The 17,808-nt window shown below is 32.9% G+C and overlaps 2 protein-coding genes across 2 annotated transcripts; both read right to left on the bottom strand.

The window, feature by feature from the left end:
- Positions 1-8,280: 8,280 nt before the first annotated feature.
- Positions 8,281-9,949, bottom strand: LOC149901738 (zinc carboxypeptidase A 1-like). The gene is made up of 5 exons (XM_090111159.1): positions 9,870-9,949; positions 9,685-9,784; positions 9,381-9,476; positions 9,041-9,256; positions 8,281-8,883 (listed from the first exon to the last, which is right to left on the bottom strand). Exons 1-5 carry the CDS (start codon positions 9,947-9,949, stop codon positions 8,281-8,283), a joined length of 1,095 nt encoding a protein of 364 aa, XP_089967285.1.
- Positions 9,950-10,131: 182 nt separating this feature from the next.
- LOC149901737 (carboxypeptidase B-like) lies at positions 10,132-16,102 on the bottom strand. Its single transcript, XM_090111054.1, has 7 exons — positions 15,935-16,102; positions 12,983-13,037; positions 12,589-12,801; positions 12,255-12,336; positions 11,606-11,756; positions 11,091-11,251; positions 10,132-10,781 (listed from the first exon to the last, which is right to left on the bottom strand). The coding sequence occupies exons 1-7, from the start codon at positions 15,960-15,962 to the stop codon at positions 10,176-10,178; spliced, it is 1,296 nt and encodes a 431-aa protein (XP_089967180.1). The 5' UTR covers positions 15,963-16,102; the 3' UTR covers positions 10,132-10,175.
- Positions 16,103-17,808: the final 1,706 nt, after the last annotated feature.

The following is a 17,808-nucleotide window of genomic DNA, read 5'->3' as shown; positions in this document are numbered from 1 at the left end:
GAAGATTTAATGGTTGGACCCTTGTATAAAGTTATTTTAAGCTATGACATGTCATACTACTTATTATATTTGGAACTGTGGTATTATTTGTTTTAGTTTTTTTGCGCTTGAGTGAAAAATTTAAGCTTTTGTACAGGTTTTATATTTTTTAAATAGTTGCTATCATTATGTTCCTGTAAAAAAAATTAATGAAAACGCAGACCTTCATCAAAAATCGAAAAAAATAGAGTTATGAATTCATGCATTTTGTTGTAAAATGTAAAAATTATAGTATAAGGTATTTTAGGTTTCATACATTGCATTTTTCATACAAACAATGTAAGACATATTTTTTTTTGCTATCAGATAAATATTTATTGCTATAGCTAAATATATTGCTCTCCCGATCTGAAGGAATTACAAAAAAAATTTACCTAAATGTAATATGGACAATTGGCAAACTGAATGTAAAATTCAAAACACTCACGAATTTTCATATGTTGATATATTTATTATTTATTTGGGAATACGGCATCAGGCATCTCACACAGAGTAGTAGAAAAATAACTCATCTCCGTCGACATATTGACTTTGCACGGGAAATGGACGAATCCTTTGGGGAATTGCACCAATAAATGTTCAACGGTGGATATTTTTTGACGTGTGTATGGAGGAAACTTTCTAAATTAATTTTGGTTAGAAGATGTTTTTTAATATGTAGGAATATTATATTGAAAAATTGAAGTTCATTCGGAAACCGAATATTTTTGAAAATTATTCTTGGAATATACGTCGCTCTACATATGAAAATTAATAATTTTTGTTAGAATGTTGTAATATTAACAACATTTTTTACTTTTCGCATTAAGTTATATTTTAAATTTAAAACCTTTATTAAAATGAAAATGAAATATGTACATGAACAATAACGACATCTAAGCTATAAATAGGATTTTCCTCCTAAATTTAACGTGAACCCCATCTAAATATGATATTCGTAAGGCTCCGTTATCGCAATGCATTGTTTCGGTGGAAATCATCATAAAAGCAATCAGAGTAGCAACAATGGCTCGATACAAGCCCGTTTATTGTGGCTCGTTCACAAGAAATACTACTTTAACCGAAACGCAGATTTCAATAACAGTAGGGTTCATTGAATAGAGTTACCTCATAACATTTTTATTGAACAATAAGAGTTTTTCCGACAGGGGAGCGTAAACGGCTCGATATTGCCTATACTGAACGTTTATTTCATCTCTGATATACGATTAACTCGAATATTTTTGAATATTTAGATTTAGAAGGTTTTAGCTCATACTCGTACTTTAATAAAATTTCAAAATGAATAAGTTAGATGATATACTTATGTAGAGTCGAGACATTTTATAAAGATCGTATTTAATAACATAGTTAGTTATTTTTCTTATTTCGTTAAATGTTTATATAGCCTTCCTACATTTAGGTACAATGCAAACAAACCAGCAAGGTTTGAACATGTAAAAGAATACACAAACACTTTGCAAAACGATTTCGTCTCGCCCCAGCTCGTTCATGTTAAGTCACTTAGAAACTACGATTATTGAGTTTCCATAAACTCATATCTTATTCGATTGTATCAGTATTGTGTTATTGCGAAATATTATTGTGAACATTTTTATTCCATTGATAATGTTAATGTATTTAAATATTCGTAATGTAACCTAATCATAGACGATTTTAACTTTAAAAGTTAAGACACAAAGAAAACCTCCGTTTGAACGGGGATATTTAATTGGGAATTTGCCCAACCTCTTGCAAACAGATCGTAAGACGTTCAAAAACATCTAAAAACTTTTTAATCGCATCGCTCGCAAACAACCATTTAGGGTTTAATTCAGTTTACAAAGTGTTAACCGTAAAACCTTCTAAAAATGACGTATAAACTTTTATTCGTCTGATTAGGAGTGTCGCGCTATCGCTGCAGGGGGGAGATAAGTCAGTCGGCTTGTAAACTATTTCTATGTCAGCAGAAGTGCGCCGGCAAGTTTATGGTACGCCAGCCATAAAGCTGCTTCAGGTGATAAACCTCGTCTCGCGGTTTGTAAATTCAAGCTGCATTTTAACGAGTACTCTTTTGAATTATTTCACGGCTTTTAAACTTGCATTGCGAGCACCAGATTGCCGGTTGCTTTTACGACTTGCGAGCTCTTAATAAAATTGTGATGTTGCTTAGAATTTTTAAGTTACAACGTGATGAAGTGCTTCTGTTTTAATTCTTTAAAACTTTGTTCGTTTGTAAATGAAGTGGATACCAATCTGCTATATAAAATTTTCCAATAAATAAACTAGAGTTGCATCAATACACTCGTCAACCCCACAGACCGCCTTCACGACTGTATTACGAAATAGATTTTTATGCTTGTTGACTTTGTTTTCGAGTAGTTCATATTTCATTGTGAGCGGAGTACGGAAGGGTCCACGAAAATATAAGTAGTAAGTTTTGTCCTACTTCGCGGAGAAAAAATGAATTGTTCAGCTATAAGGGCATCTTATTGAGACGATGGATATTCTCAGCATTTTATTAAAAGGATTTAGTTAAGGGATGGCATTTTCATTATTTACGTAATGTAATTGGGTAGGCCTGTGGCGTAGTGGATGGACACTTCAGTCTATTTGATGAAAAGTATAGAGCCAATTTTAAAAAATATAGGCATTATTACATCCTATGAAAGTGTACTCTTTACATTGTTTCCTTTTGAGGTTGAAAATTTCCAAACTTAAATCGTAATCATTCCCTCTACACTATAACCTTACAATTCAGTTGAATTATCACTTGAAAATGAAACGCAACCGCACGATTGTTGTCACACGAAACCAAATGACTAAGTAATTTATTGCTCTCATCGCGCTCAGGAAACATATCATGTCACAACTCAAATAAACACTCGACATAAGTGAATAAATGGGTAATTCGACACGACTTCCAATATACATCTTACCCTACTTCATTCCACTTGGAGAAAGTGGGGTAACTTCGGGATCCGATCAATCATTGACGATCTGAGCGATCGCGAACTCTTTCTTACATTTATTTAATGAGTTAGCAATAACTGATTGGCTTGATAAATTAATATAGATGAAATGAAATTGTACAACGATCACTTTTTCAAGTTTCTACTCTCTGTTCAGCAATATTTGTGCTGCATAATTAGGTCCAGTAATATTACAATAATTATATTTGAAAATTTGAAATAAAAGTAACTACAATATAATCGCCAAACTGAATAAATCAAAATTGATTTATTATAAAAAAAACCTAGAGTCCTGGAGTAAAAAACAAGTAAATGATATTAAAAAAATAAGAGATAAAAATTTAGAACGCCTACTCTCTGCGTAAAAACTTATTTTGATAATTTCTTGTAGGAGCTTCTATTTTGTAAACAATATTTTCTAAATATTTAAGTTTACACTTATCCACATAATTAATTACGAAAACATTTATCTAACAATGTTATTTTTTAGTTGCCTCTTCGTGATTTTGTAACCTATCTTTCCGAGGACTCATTATAAACGAGTCAGAGTTAATTAGTTCTTATGTATAAATAATAAATGTGAAATTAAATTAAAGCTAAGTATTCTTAAAAATCTATGTGAATATAATATTTAATCTGAAGAAGAAATACCTGCTCCTCAATTTTTTACATAGTACCTATATCTACAAGCGAACATATACAGATAAATTATTACAGTTTTTACGCTGTTAACTGACCATAATTACTTTAATATTTTTACAACATACAACATACAACCTTTACATTCAATTTGCACTAGGTATTGGCTATACCATACCACCAATAAATAAATTTTAAACAATTTTTGTATTTTTGATTCCATTACGTATCAAAATAATATAACAATAAACAATTGTATTTTTTAAATAATCGATATTTAATCGTTAATAACACAAGTCCAAAACAATAAACAAAATTTATAAATTTGGGATCTCTAAATGCACACAATAAGCTTTCAGTCAGACTTAATGTTCCAAGCTTAACCAGACCTGAAATGCGTTGGCCTTAATCCACTTAGAATAACAACAGGGCTAATGTCTACCGCGGAATCTCCCGTTTCTTATTGTCTCGTGCCCCGAGGATTTGTTACCAATTTATTGTTCTGGCTTGTAGCGACTAGAGACTCAAAAATATTTTATTGTACCGTCTGAACGTCTTGGAAATATTGTGGCTGAAATTAATCCAGTGTCTCTGAGCTTACGTGCAAAAATTCTGATTTAAATTGAGCTTTAAAGTACCTACCTACTTTGTTAGACTTATATGCATTGTTAATAGTTAATACCAATTTTACCGTCACTACATACTGTGAAGTAATGAGAATAATACAATATAATCTACATAATGTGTGATATTAAAATGAATTTTATCCTCCATACAAACTTTCTCATTAGCTTCTTAAATCGGTATGCGGAGGAACTTAGATAACGTTAATTTTGTAAAACAAAGCGTTCGGCATTTTGCGGCATTCCTCACAAAAAGTCCAGTGTGAGCGATCGCTACATCCGACCAACTTCGCCGACTGGTGTTCATTAGAACTTAGACTTGTATGAATTTTCATCAACTTTCCGACGTAATGAACACTAAAAGGAGGCAAGTTTGAGCGCTTCAAATTTTAATACCGGGGCGCCTCTTGCCGCGGACACGCTTACAAATTGGACGCGTGGAATCCGTAACAGAACCGAAAGTTAGAAATTCAATATCCGCTCCGGAGTTCGTTTTAAGCGAACTTTGTATACTGTTTGTCTGGCTTTTGAACTGTCTTCATAATTATCGCCCTCGGATAGCATCGATATTAACTCCATATGACAAACTAATGTTCTGCCGAAGTTTGCAGATAAACACACGCAGATATACGAATGAATAAACGATTTTCCAGAAACGAATGTTAATCTAGAAGCTTGGATAGAGAACACGAAACGATTTGGAAAATTGAGAGTGAATATTATAATTCGTTTTTTAATTGTTATCATCGTAACCAAAATTGTAAAAAAATTGAACTTGAATAAAGTCTTTAAATAAAGCTATTTTTATCTTAAAATTTCATTTTCTTCTTCTGACTGACTTCGAAGGCACGAAAAATCAAAAGTGTAAATCTTAAAGGCCACTTTTGATTTTTCATTGTGTAGTATTTTTGTAATAAGTATTAGGTATCTGTTTTTCTCTAATCCTCACTTTGAAAGGAATCAATCAAAAGTTCCGTCTTATAGTTTTCGTTTTTCAGCATATATATATATGTATATATATGCTGAAAATTTTTGTGAATAAATTTATACGGACCTCACATTTTAAACTCTCATGGTTTCAGGAATAACTTGGCATAAACTCTACTGTTGAAATGTATGAATGTATGAATTGAAACAATTAATATAATTTAACATATTTTGTTTGATTTTTCGACACACAAATATTTCATTAAGTTAAACAAACATGTCGAGACTTTTGTGATATCAAGTATATGAAATGAAACGACACCCACCCATCGCAATAAGCAACACCTACGCCCGCAAACTTTTTATTTAAATGTGGCATTTATTAATATTTGCGTCGACGTAGTTTAGAGTAAGTTTATATAACTTACTAGATTTCCGCCCGCGGCTTCGCCCGCGTTTTCAAAGGAAAACCCGCATAGTTCCCGTTCCCGTGGGATTTCCGGGATAAAACCTATCCTATGTGTTAATCCAAGTTACCCTCTATATGTGTGCTAAATTTCATTGTAATCGGTTCAGTAGTTTTTACGTGAAAGAGTAACAAACATCCATACATCCATACATCCATACATCCTTACAAACTTTCGCCTTTATAATAGTATTAACATTAAGATTAAGATTAAAATCATTAATGAAGTAACCAATTAGCCCATATTGTTTCTTTTTTCATACTTTAACTAGGAAGTTTAAAATTACTATTTAAGACTATTCTCTGCTCTACTCCATTGTTATAGTGAATATTCCCATGTCGTTAACGTTCAATATTCCAAATATCATTATATTAACTCCTAACAGCTATTCAATCAGAAATTTATCAGATAGTTGGTTCTATTTCAAACAAAGGGAGACTTCCGTTTGTTTTAAAAAAATCACCTTTCGCCACCAAATATCGGTCTTCTAGCCAAGCATAGCCCTACTACTCTACTCTACTCTCCTACATCAAAAATTGGGATATGCTCATATTCTTTGAAATGACGTTAAATACATTTCTATGGCGTTAATATTATTTCACCGTATACATAGCATGTGGGACAGTGTATAGCAAGTACCCGCATCGCCTTATCAGCGCGTGAGCCGACTCTCTAATGCGATCGATTCTCTTATCACCACTCAAAACTTTATGAAACTGCTGCCCCCTCTGATTATCTACCGGTGTAACGATTAATATATACAATGTACTCGATTCTTGTAGTTTTGTTTCATTTAAGTCGGGTCATTTTATTTTGCTTTTATGTGAGATTGTTTTGTAGATGAATATGTTGAGGACAAATATATCTCTACTATTTTAATTTATGGATTTTTCTTTGTTTGTTTTTAATATGTAAATAATACTTAATGAAAAAAGAAATAGCCCGGTTCAAATATTATATGTATTCAAATTTCAATAAATTTAAGCCTTAATCATCCGAATCTTATTTTGAACTAAGTACTCCTATAATTTGAAATCGTCATAGGTACCGAAGATTCAATAAAAATATGTATATTTAAAGATACACAAGGAAATAGAAACATTTGATAATTTAATTTGTACTACCTATATAAGTTTCGTTATAATTGTTAATTTCAAATTTTATATGTACCTATCCTTACTCTACATTAAAATTTTATACACAATTTTATAAAGAACCTAAATAATTTATTTCAGATCGCTAAGATAAGTAGTATAACAGTTTTAAACTTTCAGAATTTTCCTACTAACATTGTTTCGCCAAAATTATTCGCTATTAATAACCATTTAAAATAAGTTATAAATGACTTCCCCTATACAAAGAGTGTCAATTTGTAGCGCATTTTTACACTTATAATAACCGGTATTGCTTTAGCCGTATTTCTATACTTCTTTCTATTAAATTAAAAAATATGGTTTGTAATGTATAAGTCATAGTTAGTACAAATTTAAAACGAATTAAAAACCTGATTTAATGTTGTTTAAATAGCTTGAGACGTGAAGGCCATATAAATTAAGAACAGAGAAACAACATTATTTACCCTACGCTATATATTATATTATATTAAATTTGCCGATTTTTGGTCAAATTTTTGCAGCGTACCTAATATCTTTTTATAAAACAGATAAAACCTAACCAAAAACCTACAACTCATTCAATAAAAATTCTATTAAGTTCCTACCACAAAAGATAAATTAGAATAATTTAAACCTTCTTTTTCCTCAATAAAATGAAATTTTCAGCGAGGAAAGCGAGAAAATTAATACAATAAGTCTCTCTAGGGTAATTAGTACAGAACGTTGGTATCAGCAGTATTTATTAACTCTTAATAAAATTGTGGAGAGAAGCAGGCGGCGACTGTACCCGACGCCCGTAAAGCCTTGCAACCTGTTGCCGTCGGCACCGCCTTCCGCCCATTCCTACAAGTACTTACCGGTTTCGACGAATTTCCCACTTTTCCGCCTCACTCCGCTGAACTCTGCTGAAACTTACTAATAATTCTTACCTCGGAACCGGGAAGCTCGCATCTTTGACAGCAACTTTTTTAACACAAAAAATAATTACAGCAAAACAATGATAAAATTATTTTATTCTTCAATCTGATTATTTAGTAAAATAAACTCAAAATACAAAATCACACAAAATAAACGCTACGAAAAAACCAAATGCGAATGGAAAGAAACGAACGAAGAGTAAATGTATTTTAGCGCGTGCGGCGGCAGAGTTATCGCGGGTAGAGTGTTACTGTTGGGAGAGGGAAGTCGGGGAAGCCGGCTGCCGCCGCCGCGGCTGACTACAGAATGGTAGCGGGCTGAACGGCCACGGGCCCCACCCCTAACGCAGGCGCGCTCGGCACCCACCACCGCGCATGACCGACATCCTACCCGGAGTGGAAAAGTGACTCCTACATCGTAGATATACTAATATGTACTAAATAAATATTGCATTATATAACAATCGCTCATAATTTTTACACCGTTAGTTATTGTACCTCCTTTTTATGCCGTTCGTTACTAGACTCCTAACATTTTCTCTTCGTACACTCGTTTCTATTCATATTCTGCTGAAGTTACGCAATGCGAAATCACTATTTTATTAGATTGCGCCGCGTTGTTTTTCGCTAACCACTGTGTTATAGAGCTCTCTGATTCCAGTAAAATAGCCGTTACGTAAAGAGGCGTCGTACCCTTTCGGTAGTGATTGAAACTTGGACATTATGGTATTATCGGATTCCGGGAAAACTCGCATCTCAAAAGAGTAGGCAATCCCGTGTTTATTGTATGCGTAATCAACGCTGTGGCCACACCACGGTTTCCCATTCATCTCGTAAATACTCATATTGGAAAACCATTGAAGACTGCCAGACCTTTGATTAACTTTTGCAGCAATTTCACCCGCTTTAGTTTGAACATGACTTGCGGGTGAGCTGCTTATACTTGCAAATGGGTACAATATTGAATGGCCATCGCGCCTAATTGACAAATAGGCTTTTAAATTTGGTTTGTACTTTGCGATGATACTGCTAATGAACATTGTTTCATTTTCTGATGCTGGTCCAGGGCCAGGATATTCAGAAGAAAATATATTGTCGGTGGACCGGCAACTGCTCCAAGAGTCGACAAAATTTCTACTGATATCCACCCCGAAAGTGAGGGCTTCTTGTAATGGAAACATATTCTTATTCCAAGGTTCTCGTTTCTGAAAGATAATAGATATGAGACTTAATTTTTTATTACTGTGTGTTATATAAAGTACAGGTAAATAAATGATCCAAAAATTTATGAAAAATTATTGCAATAATACTTGATTGTCACAGAAAAAGATAGCACATGAAAAATTTGTCTTAATAACATACACATCTAACGTATTCCTGTCCATCTGGATTAGTACTGGGCAGGATGACCCAGGTCACCTTCTCCAACATATCCTCGTATTCTTCACAAGCAACTAGCTGTTCTATGACGTATAGAGCCAACATAACAGACTGGGAACCGGCTCTTTGTCCTGCGTCTATCATTATTATGGGCTTTGTTTCTGGCGAATCTACCTCGTTTGTACTATTCAATACAACCTATGGAGGATTATTTTATATTATATTGATAATCCTATAAAACTTACTACAAATTTACTTAGAGCATACCTATTATTATAGTTTACTTTTTTAATTTTAAAGGAAGTGAGGAAAATATTCTTACCTCATAAAGTATTCTACTTTCATACGTTAAAGCGTCACCGCGTACATCAATAACATCACCACAAAACTGTTTAAGAGCTTTTAAGAAAATAGTCACCTAAAGAAAGAAAGTTAAGTTTATAATAGCGCACAATTTACTCAAAATTAAGTAGCACACATCCTTTGCTATAGACACTAAAGAGTACATATTAAATCTATACAAATCTTTACTGCCTCGGCACTGAAGAAAAAAATTGAAATTCGAGCCTTCCAACCACTATAAAACTACTTATTATAAAAAAAGAACTTTGCACCAAGATTCTCACCGTACTTGGTCCTATAGCTACGTTTTCAACACATGCATCTTCTTCTACATCAAGCAATTTGTCCAGCATTTCCGCATAGCATGAGCGTAATGACTTGCACCTAATATAATTCAAGTATTTTTTCATTTTTCTTTCTTTTTTAATTTGCTAGTATTTGTCTCTAACTTTTTTGAATGTGTACTTACCCGCACTGAGCTGCTTTTATTAGATAAATTTTTCCTACAATAGAGAAACAATTATTAAAATGCGGATAAAACAATTCCATTAAGCTTAAGATAATAGAAGTAGACCTGTCAAGATAATAATTACTAAAACATTTTTCATGCTATTTGCTTTTATTCTCATTTCAGTAAATGTAAGTGTAACTTTTACTGCCTGTAGAATATTATTGCGAATTGAATAAACGACCAGTAATAAAATACATGTGGAATATCAATAAAACAACAATAAAGTTTTTCGATTTTTCTTTTTATTTAGTTTAGCATATAGAGTCAATGGGCTGGGCCGGTTATTCTCTTTTTATGCCTGGTTGGCGCGAATTCATTCTTTATTTGTGTGGCGAAGACCTTGAAACCTTCATAATACTGAGGGAAAACTGTATGCAGGAGTCGTTCTGGGAATAAGAATTCATAACCATCTGTTAGTTCCATGGTATATGAATATGGGACACCGATAGCTCCAAACGCGAAGTCATCACTACCACCCGCAGCAGGATACCATTTACCAGCGCTCATGACCCTAAAAGGTTGTCCACCAGCATTTTCCACAGCATTCGAGACCATTCGTGCTAAAGAATCTAACTTCTGCCATTCCTTAGGCAGGAAATCTCCGGTGTATCCCCAAGGATACACAAGATATTGTCCATAGCTGTGTAAGGACACGTATAGCTTTATCCTTTTCCCGTATTCCATCATAACGTTACGGACCATTTGTGTCTCTGGCTCGGAAAAGGGTTTGGGTCCGGCGTATGTTTCCTGGTCGCAAGGGTTCTTAGAGACCCCGCTGACCGCCCACTTGTAACCATAGTTGCGGTTGCCATCGACACCGAAACAGCCGTATACCGTGTTTTTGGAACGCGTTTTTCTCCAGAGACGATTCTGGAAAAAATATTTCTGTTATGTAACCATTTTGTATAGATACGAGATTTTATCCTTATACCTTATTTTTTCAACTTCAATGCGGCAGTAGAATGGCCATATATTTTATCCAAATAATCTCCTATTCTTTAATTTCTATACTAGTTGGCTGTATGTCGCAGCCAACTACTCTTATCATACATTGAATCAAAAGCCTGAATATCATGCAGGGAGTTCATTAAGCACCACTGCTTAATAACAAGCCTAGGCACTTAATGAAATAGCTATTTTACTATCATCCCAACACATAGACCACTTTCCCGAACTTACCACTTTATTAGCGCGCGTATACTCATAGCCATCAGGGTTGACCACGGGCAGTATGTACCAGTCGACGCCCGCGAGGTCCCGCCGCGCGTCCGGGTCGTTGACCAGCCGGTGCACGAGGTACATCGCCATCGCGGGCGCCACCCACTCGCGGGCGTGGATACCTGAAGTATTTGTAGGGAACATCAAGAATTTATAGCAAATTTAACGGATTCTAAACAAGTTTTTTTATGTATGTAGAGTGCCTTAAATCATTTTTTTAAACTTAAAAAAAGAGACTATTATTTCTGACCCTAGAATTCATAGATCGCGCTTCTTTCTTGAAATTACAAGTAATATCTTAGTGTTATAACAATTAGGTAACTGACTTCATTTTTTACAAGCAAGTTTAATTTTTTAGTTATTATAATAATTGAATATAATATGTCTAAATAAATAAGATTAATTCATAGCAGAATGTCTTAATAAAATAGTGTTATGTTAGAAGTTATTAGAAATATAATAAAGTATGAAATTACCAGCATCAATAAAAATAATGGGATTTCCTGCTTTCGGATTTGAGGAAATTTTGACGAGTCTCACTCTCCGCCTTTGGTAGCTCTCTCCCAGTGTTTGCATGCTTATTAATTCTGGGTGTCGTTTTGTTAACATATCTAAATGTTCTTGCATCTGAGAAAAAATGAATAAAATTAATTAACTATTTGAACCGGTGAAGGTATATGGAAAAAGAAGGGCCTATGCCTTAGATAATAAGGAACTATACTATAGTAAGGACTTACAAACCCTAATCACTATTCGACGTTATACCTAGGTATATTTTACGAGCTAAGTAATAAATAGAGGCATTTTTATAATAACCGTGCATAGAGTACAAGTATGATCATAGAATTTCTATGTGCATAGTTTCAAATGACCTAGCTTACTTGGTCTATGATACATATTACTTCCAGTACTTAGGTATATTTTAAATACATAATATTTTTATTTTATCAACAGACATATCTACTAACTACAATGATTTAGGCGTACTCGTGTACGTAATGAATTTTTTGCCATTATCACAAAGGAGTAATTTTAAAATTGGATAAGCGTGACAACAAATTCAATAGGCTTATTGAATTCATTTATAAATGAAGACCGTTACTGAGAAGTATAATAATAACTTACAGCGGCATATGAGTGATATTCAAATACATCGAAGCCTCGCAAGATTCTTCTCCTTGGAGTTCTTTCTGCTGGGTCGAATGTCCTTAAATATAAGTTTCATTAACACTTATAATATAAAACTAATTAAAATATAATATATATATAATTAACTCATGTAAAAATATTTCGATATTCAGTGAATTAGGAAGTATTTAAAAATGGTTTTATGTAATAATAATTTGTGTGTATTAATTTTCTATCAAGAAGACCAAAGATATTATGCAAATCCATAGTCATCACATTCTTTCTTTGTATTCATCTCTACCTCTATTTATAATGTTTAAAATATATATACCTGCCATAATTTTCCTTCACGTCAAATGTTATACCATTTTCATGGGCTATATCTCGTATAAATGCCAACTGATTTGGAGGCACCAAAATATCGGTGGTATCATTGAAGCTCCTACTTTTTTTGAGAATTTCTATGCCCTCTATACTCTTCTCTAAGTTATTTAATATGTCAATTTCTTTACTGGCTGTAGGGTATAGTCGTAAGAGTAAGTAACTGTAAGGAAAAATGATTATTATTGCATACGTGTATATTATGTAGTAGGTACCTAAATATATTTTTACACATATTAGAAATTATGATAATTATGTTTCTAAAATGTTGTATAATTTTCCACTAACGAGAGAACAGTTACATTAATAGGACAATCATAAAAGCAAAAAAACTTAAAACTTACTCGTCGTATTTGTTATTTTCATTGCCGTCGGCTTGCCAGCATAATAAATAAATACCTAAAACAAATAACACACATTTTCATTTCACACATATTACGAGCTATCATTGATATTTTTTTGTTGGACCACATTATACATTTCGATCACTTTTCGCTTTTTAAATTCTCATAGTATTAAATAATCGATGGCGGAATTAAATGCGGATGGTCTATACAGTACCTAGACAGCTTTTAAAAAACGTCTCCCGAACCAATTGTGAGCGGGGAAAATTACTTAGAAATTGTCTATTTAAATAGAAAGAGCCACGCAACCATTAAGAAAGGCTACAGAATGCTTGACTTAAACTCCTCCTCCAAGGGCAGATTATTTCCGTGGAACAATTCTTTAATTTGTGGTGACATTTATCGTGTTTCCTTGGCATCGAGTAATTGATCTCGGCTCACAACGGCCAGATTTCCTATCTGGCTTCATGTACCAATTTTGTAGCAATTGATATCATTAGAGTCGCTCTTTGATCGCAACTTGAATGCTCGATAATTTGATTTTAATAAAGTTGGAATTTTTCGATTGAAATTAGCTGCAGCAGGCGAGGAAGCCCAGCCGGTTATGCTTTGATGAGATATTACGATGTTGGCTTATTTGATTGCGTTCGGAATTGTATTTACAGCAATAAATTTATATTAGAGTCTTAATTATCTGTAGCATTTGAGCTTCTTCTAATTCTCTGTAATTAAATCGTGAACTTAAGTGTATAAATGAGTACAAATTTGTTTCTATATCTTTGTTCATTTGACTGGCTAAAACTTTGATTTTTTTTTCACGATTGTGTAATTTCACATAAACTTAGAGTCGGAGTTAGTACCTCCATACCTCATGCCTCTACTTGTTTTTCTCTATTTGTTTTGGTCTTACACGCAACGCCTTTTGATTCAAGAAACGTGGAAATTTAAAGACAATAGAAGAATCATGGACACGTGTACTTGAACTTCCTTGTATTAGGAGCTGGCACACATTTTAGCCAACGCTCTATGTTCACAACAAGGTAACGTGGCTGTGCCTTATCAGTCTTGCAGCATTAATTTGTGCTCTTGTTTTTTTTTAATTCTTAAATTATGATTTTGTAAATAAAATATTTAGCTTTAAGTTTATGTTTGCACGAGTACGTTATCAGCTTGTTATCTGTACTTGCGGGCAGCGGAGCGTCATAAGACGCATTGGATACAATGCGATTTGCGATACCATGTGCAAGACGTAAAAAATGCATGTTTCTTTATTTTTTAATGCAATAACGTTTCTTTCCTAAATATTTTTACCTATTACCTTTCTGACCTCTCGTTATGGGAATTGTAAAGCTAGGTTTTTTTGAAAATCGTACTTTACTTACCTATTTACCTACTTACTTACATTTATTATTACTTACAGTATTAAATAATTTTTAGTTGTGAAATACATAATAATGTTTCAGCTTTATTTATTGTAGAGCCTGTACAGTGAACTAAAAATACTTCCGTTTGGAATTATTTCATACATAATTAGTTAAATTGTGTATGAAATAATCAGAACCAAATATATTAAATTAAATGCATATTATTTAGAATTGCAAAGGATAATACATTATGTTGCACTTGAAATTAAAAAATACTGCTGATAATTACATAAGCGCGCAGTAAAATATAATTGGGTGTACGAAGTTTTCTGCACGATTGATTGAGACGCTCATGCAAATCACAATAATTAACATGAACACAATCATTTTCAGGAAATATTTTTTACAATTTCCTTTATGTTCCGGATTTTGTTTAAAATAGTCGCAATTAAAACTCAAACATTATTCTTTTCAATAATCTGGATCAAGTCACTACTTATTCTTAGTTTATTCTTATCATGAAATGTTATAACTCGTTTATTTGTACGGCTGTAAATATATATTTTCATAAATATAGCACCACAAACTAAATAACTAACCCAGGTTCTATTTCTATCATATTAACATTAGATTAAATTCGATTTACCTAAAGATTAGGTTTTACAATACCAAGCCCGATTCAATCTTCTAGAATAGATAGATATATAGAGATATTTTGAATATTCAATTTCAATATGTAATTTAGTTTGTGCAACTACGAGTACATTTAGGACGTAGGACGCAGTGATAGGTATTCACAAAATATGCATAACGGACTGTAGTCGGAGTCGCAATAACATGCAGCTCAATCTCGCTGGAAGAAATTTCATAAAGTGAAAATCGTATCTGGAACTTGTTCGAATGGAAAATTAAAAGGTGAAGCCGGATATCTGAAATACATTTGCATTGCTATGAATATCGTATTTGGTGATATAACAATGGACTTGCTCGATATCTTCTGTTGAGATTGCGTTATTGAGTCGGGATACGAGTTTATTTGTTTGTAAGTAATATTTGTCAATACTTAAGTATATTTGTTTGAATTCAATTTTGAATTAAGCAAAAAATATACGAAATTTTGTTATAGGAAAAAGAAGCTATCGTGCTATGTTGAAAATATATTTATATGCAACGGTTTGCAAAAAATCGGACATAGGTTTTGAAAGTACTGAAAAAAACATCAAAACATATTATATGTATATTTTTTACACCTAATTTATATAGGATATATTTTGAAAATCTTATGATCCCCTTAAATTTATTAAGAGAAACTTTAAAGTAACAAAGAAAGTAAATAAGGCTTAAATGTAGGCTTTAATATATTTGATTCGCACGTGATCAGCGAAACCAGTGCGGCCAGTGATAGCGAGTGGTTCCGATTTCACGACCATTTCTATATTATATAGGTTTATGTTAAACATGTCCGCATCATCTTGAATTAAAAATTAGGCCATTGTTAAAAAAAATCTGCAAAATCTCACGCTTATGATTGCCTTTTTGCTTTGTTAATTAAAAATTAATTGCAAAAAAAAAATTAATCGAAACTTACCAAATATGAAAAGTATCCCTCGTGCCATTTTGAGATTATTAAACTTCACGAGCACTATATTTTGTTATTAATTTAAATTATTATAGAGTATAGACTATTAAATTTTCCATTTAGAGCGCTCCGTGCGCTCTCACCACCGTTTGGGCGCGAACTGCGTCCTGCGCATACGCAGCGCGGATTAATCGGAGAAAGATTTAGGCCTGATACACAATGGGCTTAGGATAGCTGACACAATGAACCTTGCTTAGAAAGCTCTCTGTAAAAGCTTAAGAGAAGAGCTTCTATTTCATATGATGGTGTTAAATAAAATGCAGCTATTTTTAAGAAAGTTATCGTTGAATTTTGTAGGATAATGTTTATTTTGTGAAAATAGTATGACTTATACAGAGACAATATTATTTTCCGTAGAAAATTGTTGTGACTAATACTTTTTATATCGTGATCATTAAGCAACTATGCGCAGCTAATATAAATTATTTCGTCTTTAAAATACGTTTAAGTAAATAGTGTTTAAGTAAATAGGTAGAGAAAAAGAAATAACTTAAATGCTAAATACATGCCTTGAAAAATATTAAACACATGTAAATAAGTATGTGTAAAATTATAAGATATTAATAAAAATAAGTTAAAAAGATGTTAGTCGTGAAGTTGCATCGCGATCGTCAAGCAAACATAAACATGGGGAAGAGGGTAAAGGACTCGGACCTTTTTTTTGTTCCAAATGAATATCAGAAGAATTAAAAATGTATATTTAATTAATATTTGAAGTTACTGCTCCTTTGTGTTAGATATTATTTCCCTTATGTCTAAGATTTTCCTTTTGAGGAAAATTACAATTTTATCACCATTCTTAATACTGTTTAAAAATGCACTTTAAATTACAAAAACAAATGAAACCTTTTATATAAGGCTAAGATCATTAAATGTTGCGGTAACTACTTGGTAAGTTCGATATCGAAAATGCACAAGACCTATAGTAAAACCACCATGCAATAAGGGACACGTATACACATAGAATACAAATATTCTTTAAGTGCCTTCACTTGATTAAAACCATACAAATCTATAAGTAGATGGTGCATGACTCTCGCCGGCTTACAATACGGTACTTCTAAAACTCCTATGAGAACTAGGACAAACTGCTAATCAGATGTAGAGCAACGAACGTTGTTTATTCTCATAACAGCTATTCTATAAGCGAGGCATTAATCACCGAAGAACCTGAATGCTTGGTAATGATCGCATCTTTTAGAAAATAATGAATTGAACTGACGCAGCCACCCACACCTGTAATGTTACTTGACTCAAATTGTTAATGGCTTTAAGTTCCGTAGGTATTAACATTTATATAATTGCGTACAAGAATTTATACTGTAAAATTACTTTATTAAGTTAGCCCACACACACGCAGAATCTTTTCGGTTAGATTAACTACGTGTAAATGTGTTGATAAAGAAAAATAATAAAATGCAATACATACTTGTTCTAATGCAAATCGATTAGAAGGATCCTAATGACACAATGTTTAGGACATATGTGTAATACCATTGTAATACAGATACAAGGTACACAAAAATATTCCTAAAAGTTATACAGTTCTGATTTCTATACAAGATGAAAATGTAAATATATTTCAAAGGGATCTCTAATAACGGCGCCTCATTGTTAGGTCTCCGAGAGAGGGCAGGTCCCGCTACATCCTTACATTTTAAAATTAAATTAGCTCCGAAGAAACCAGTTCCAACAACCTTTATGATATCGATGCGGGTCAGAAACCTGATGTTGTTGCAGAAAGCATTTGAATTGCTGCGTATAATGTCTTATACTTATATACTGTTTGCAATTACTTTATGCTACTTCCATATACCTTTTCC

Source organism: Colias eurytheme, chromosome 16 (genome assembly GCF_061535395.1).
Source record: "Colias eurytheme isolate Ceu_HAF_F1 chromosome 16, ilColEury1 Martin Lab GWU primary, whole genome shotgun sequence".
Taxonomy (NCBI): Eukaryota; Metazoa; Arthropoda; class Insecta; order Lepidoptera; family Pieridae; genus Colias; species Colias eurytheme.
Note: the sequence above shows the minus strand (reverse complement) of the source record. Positions and strands in the feature narration are given on the sequence as shown.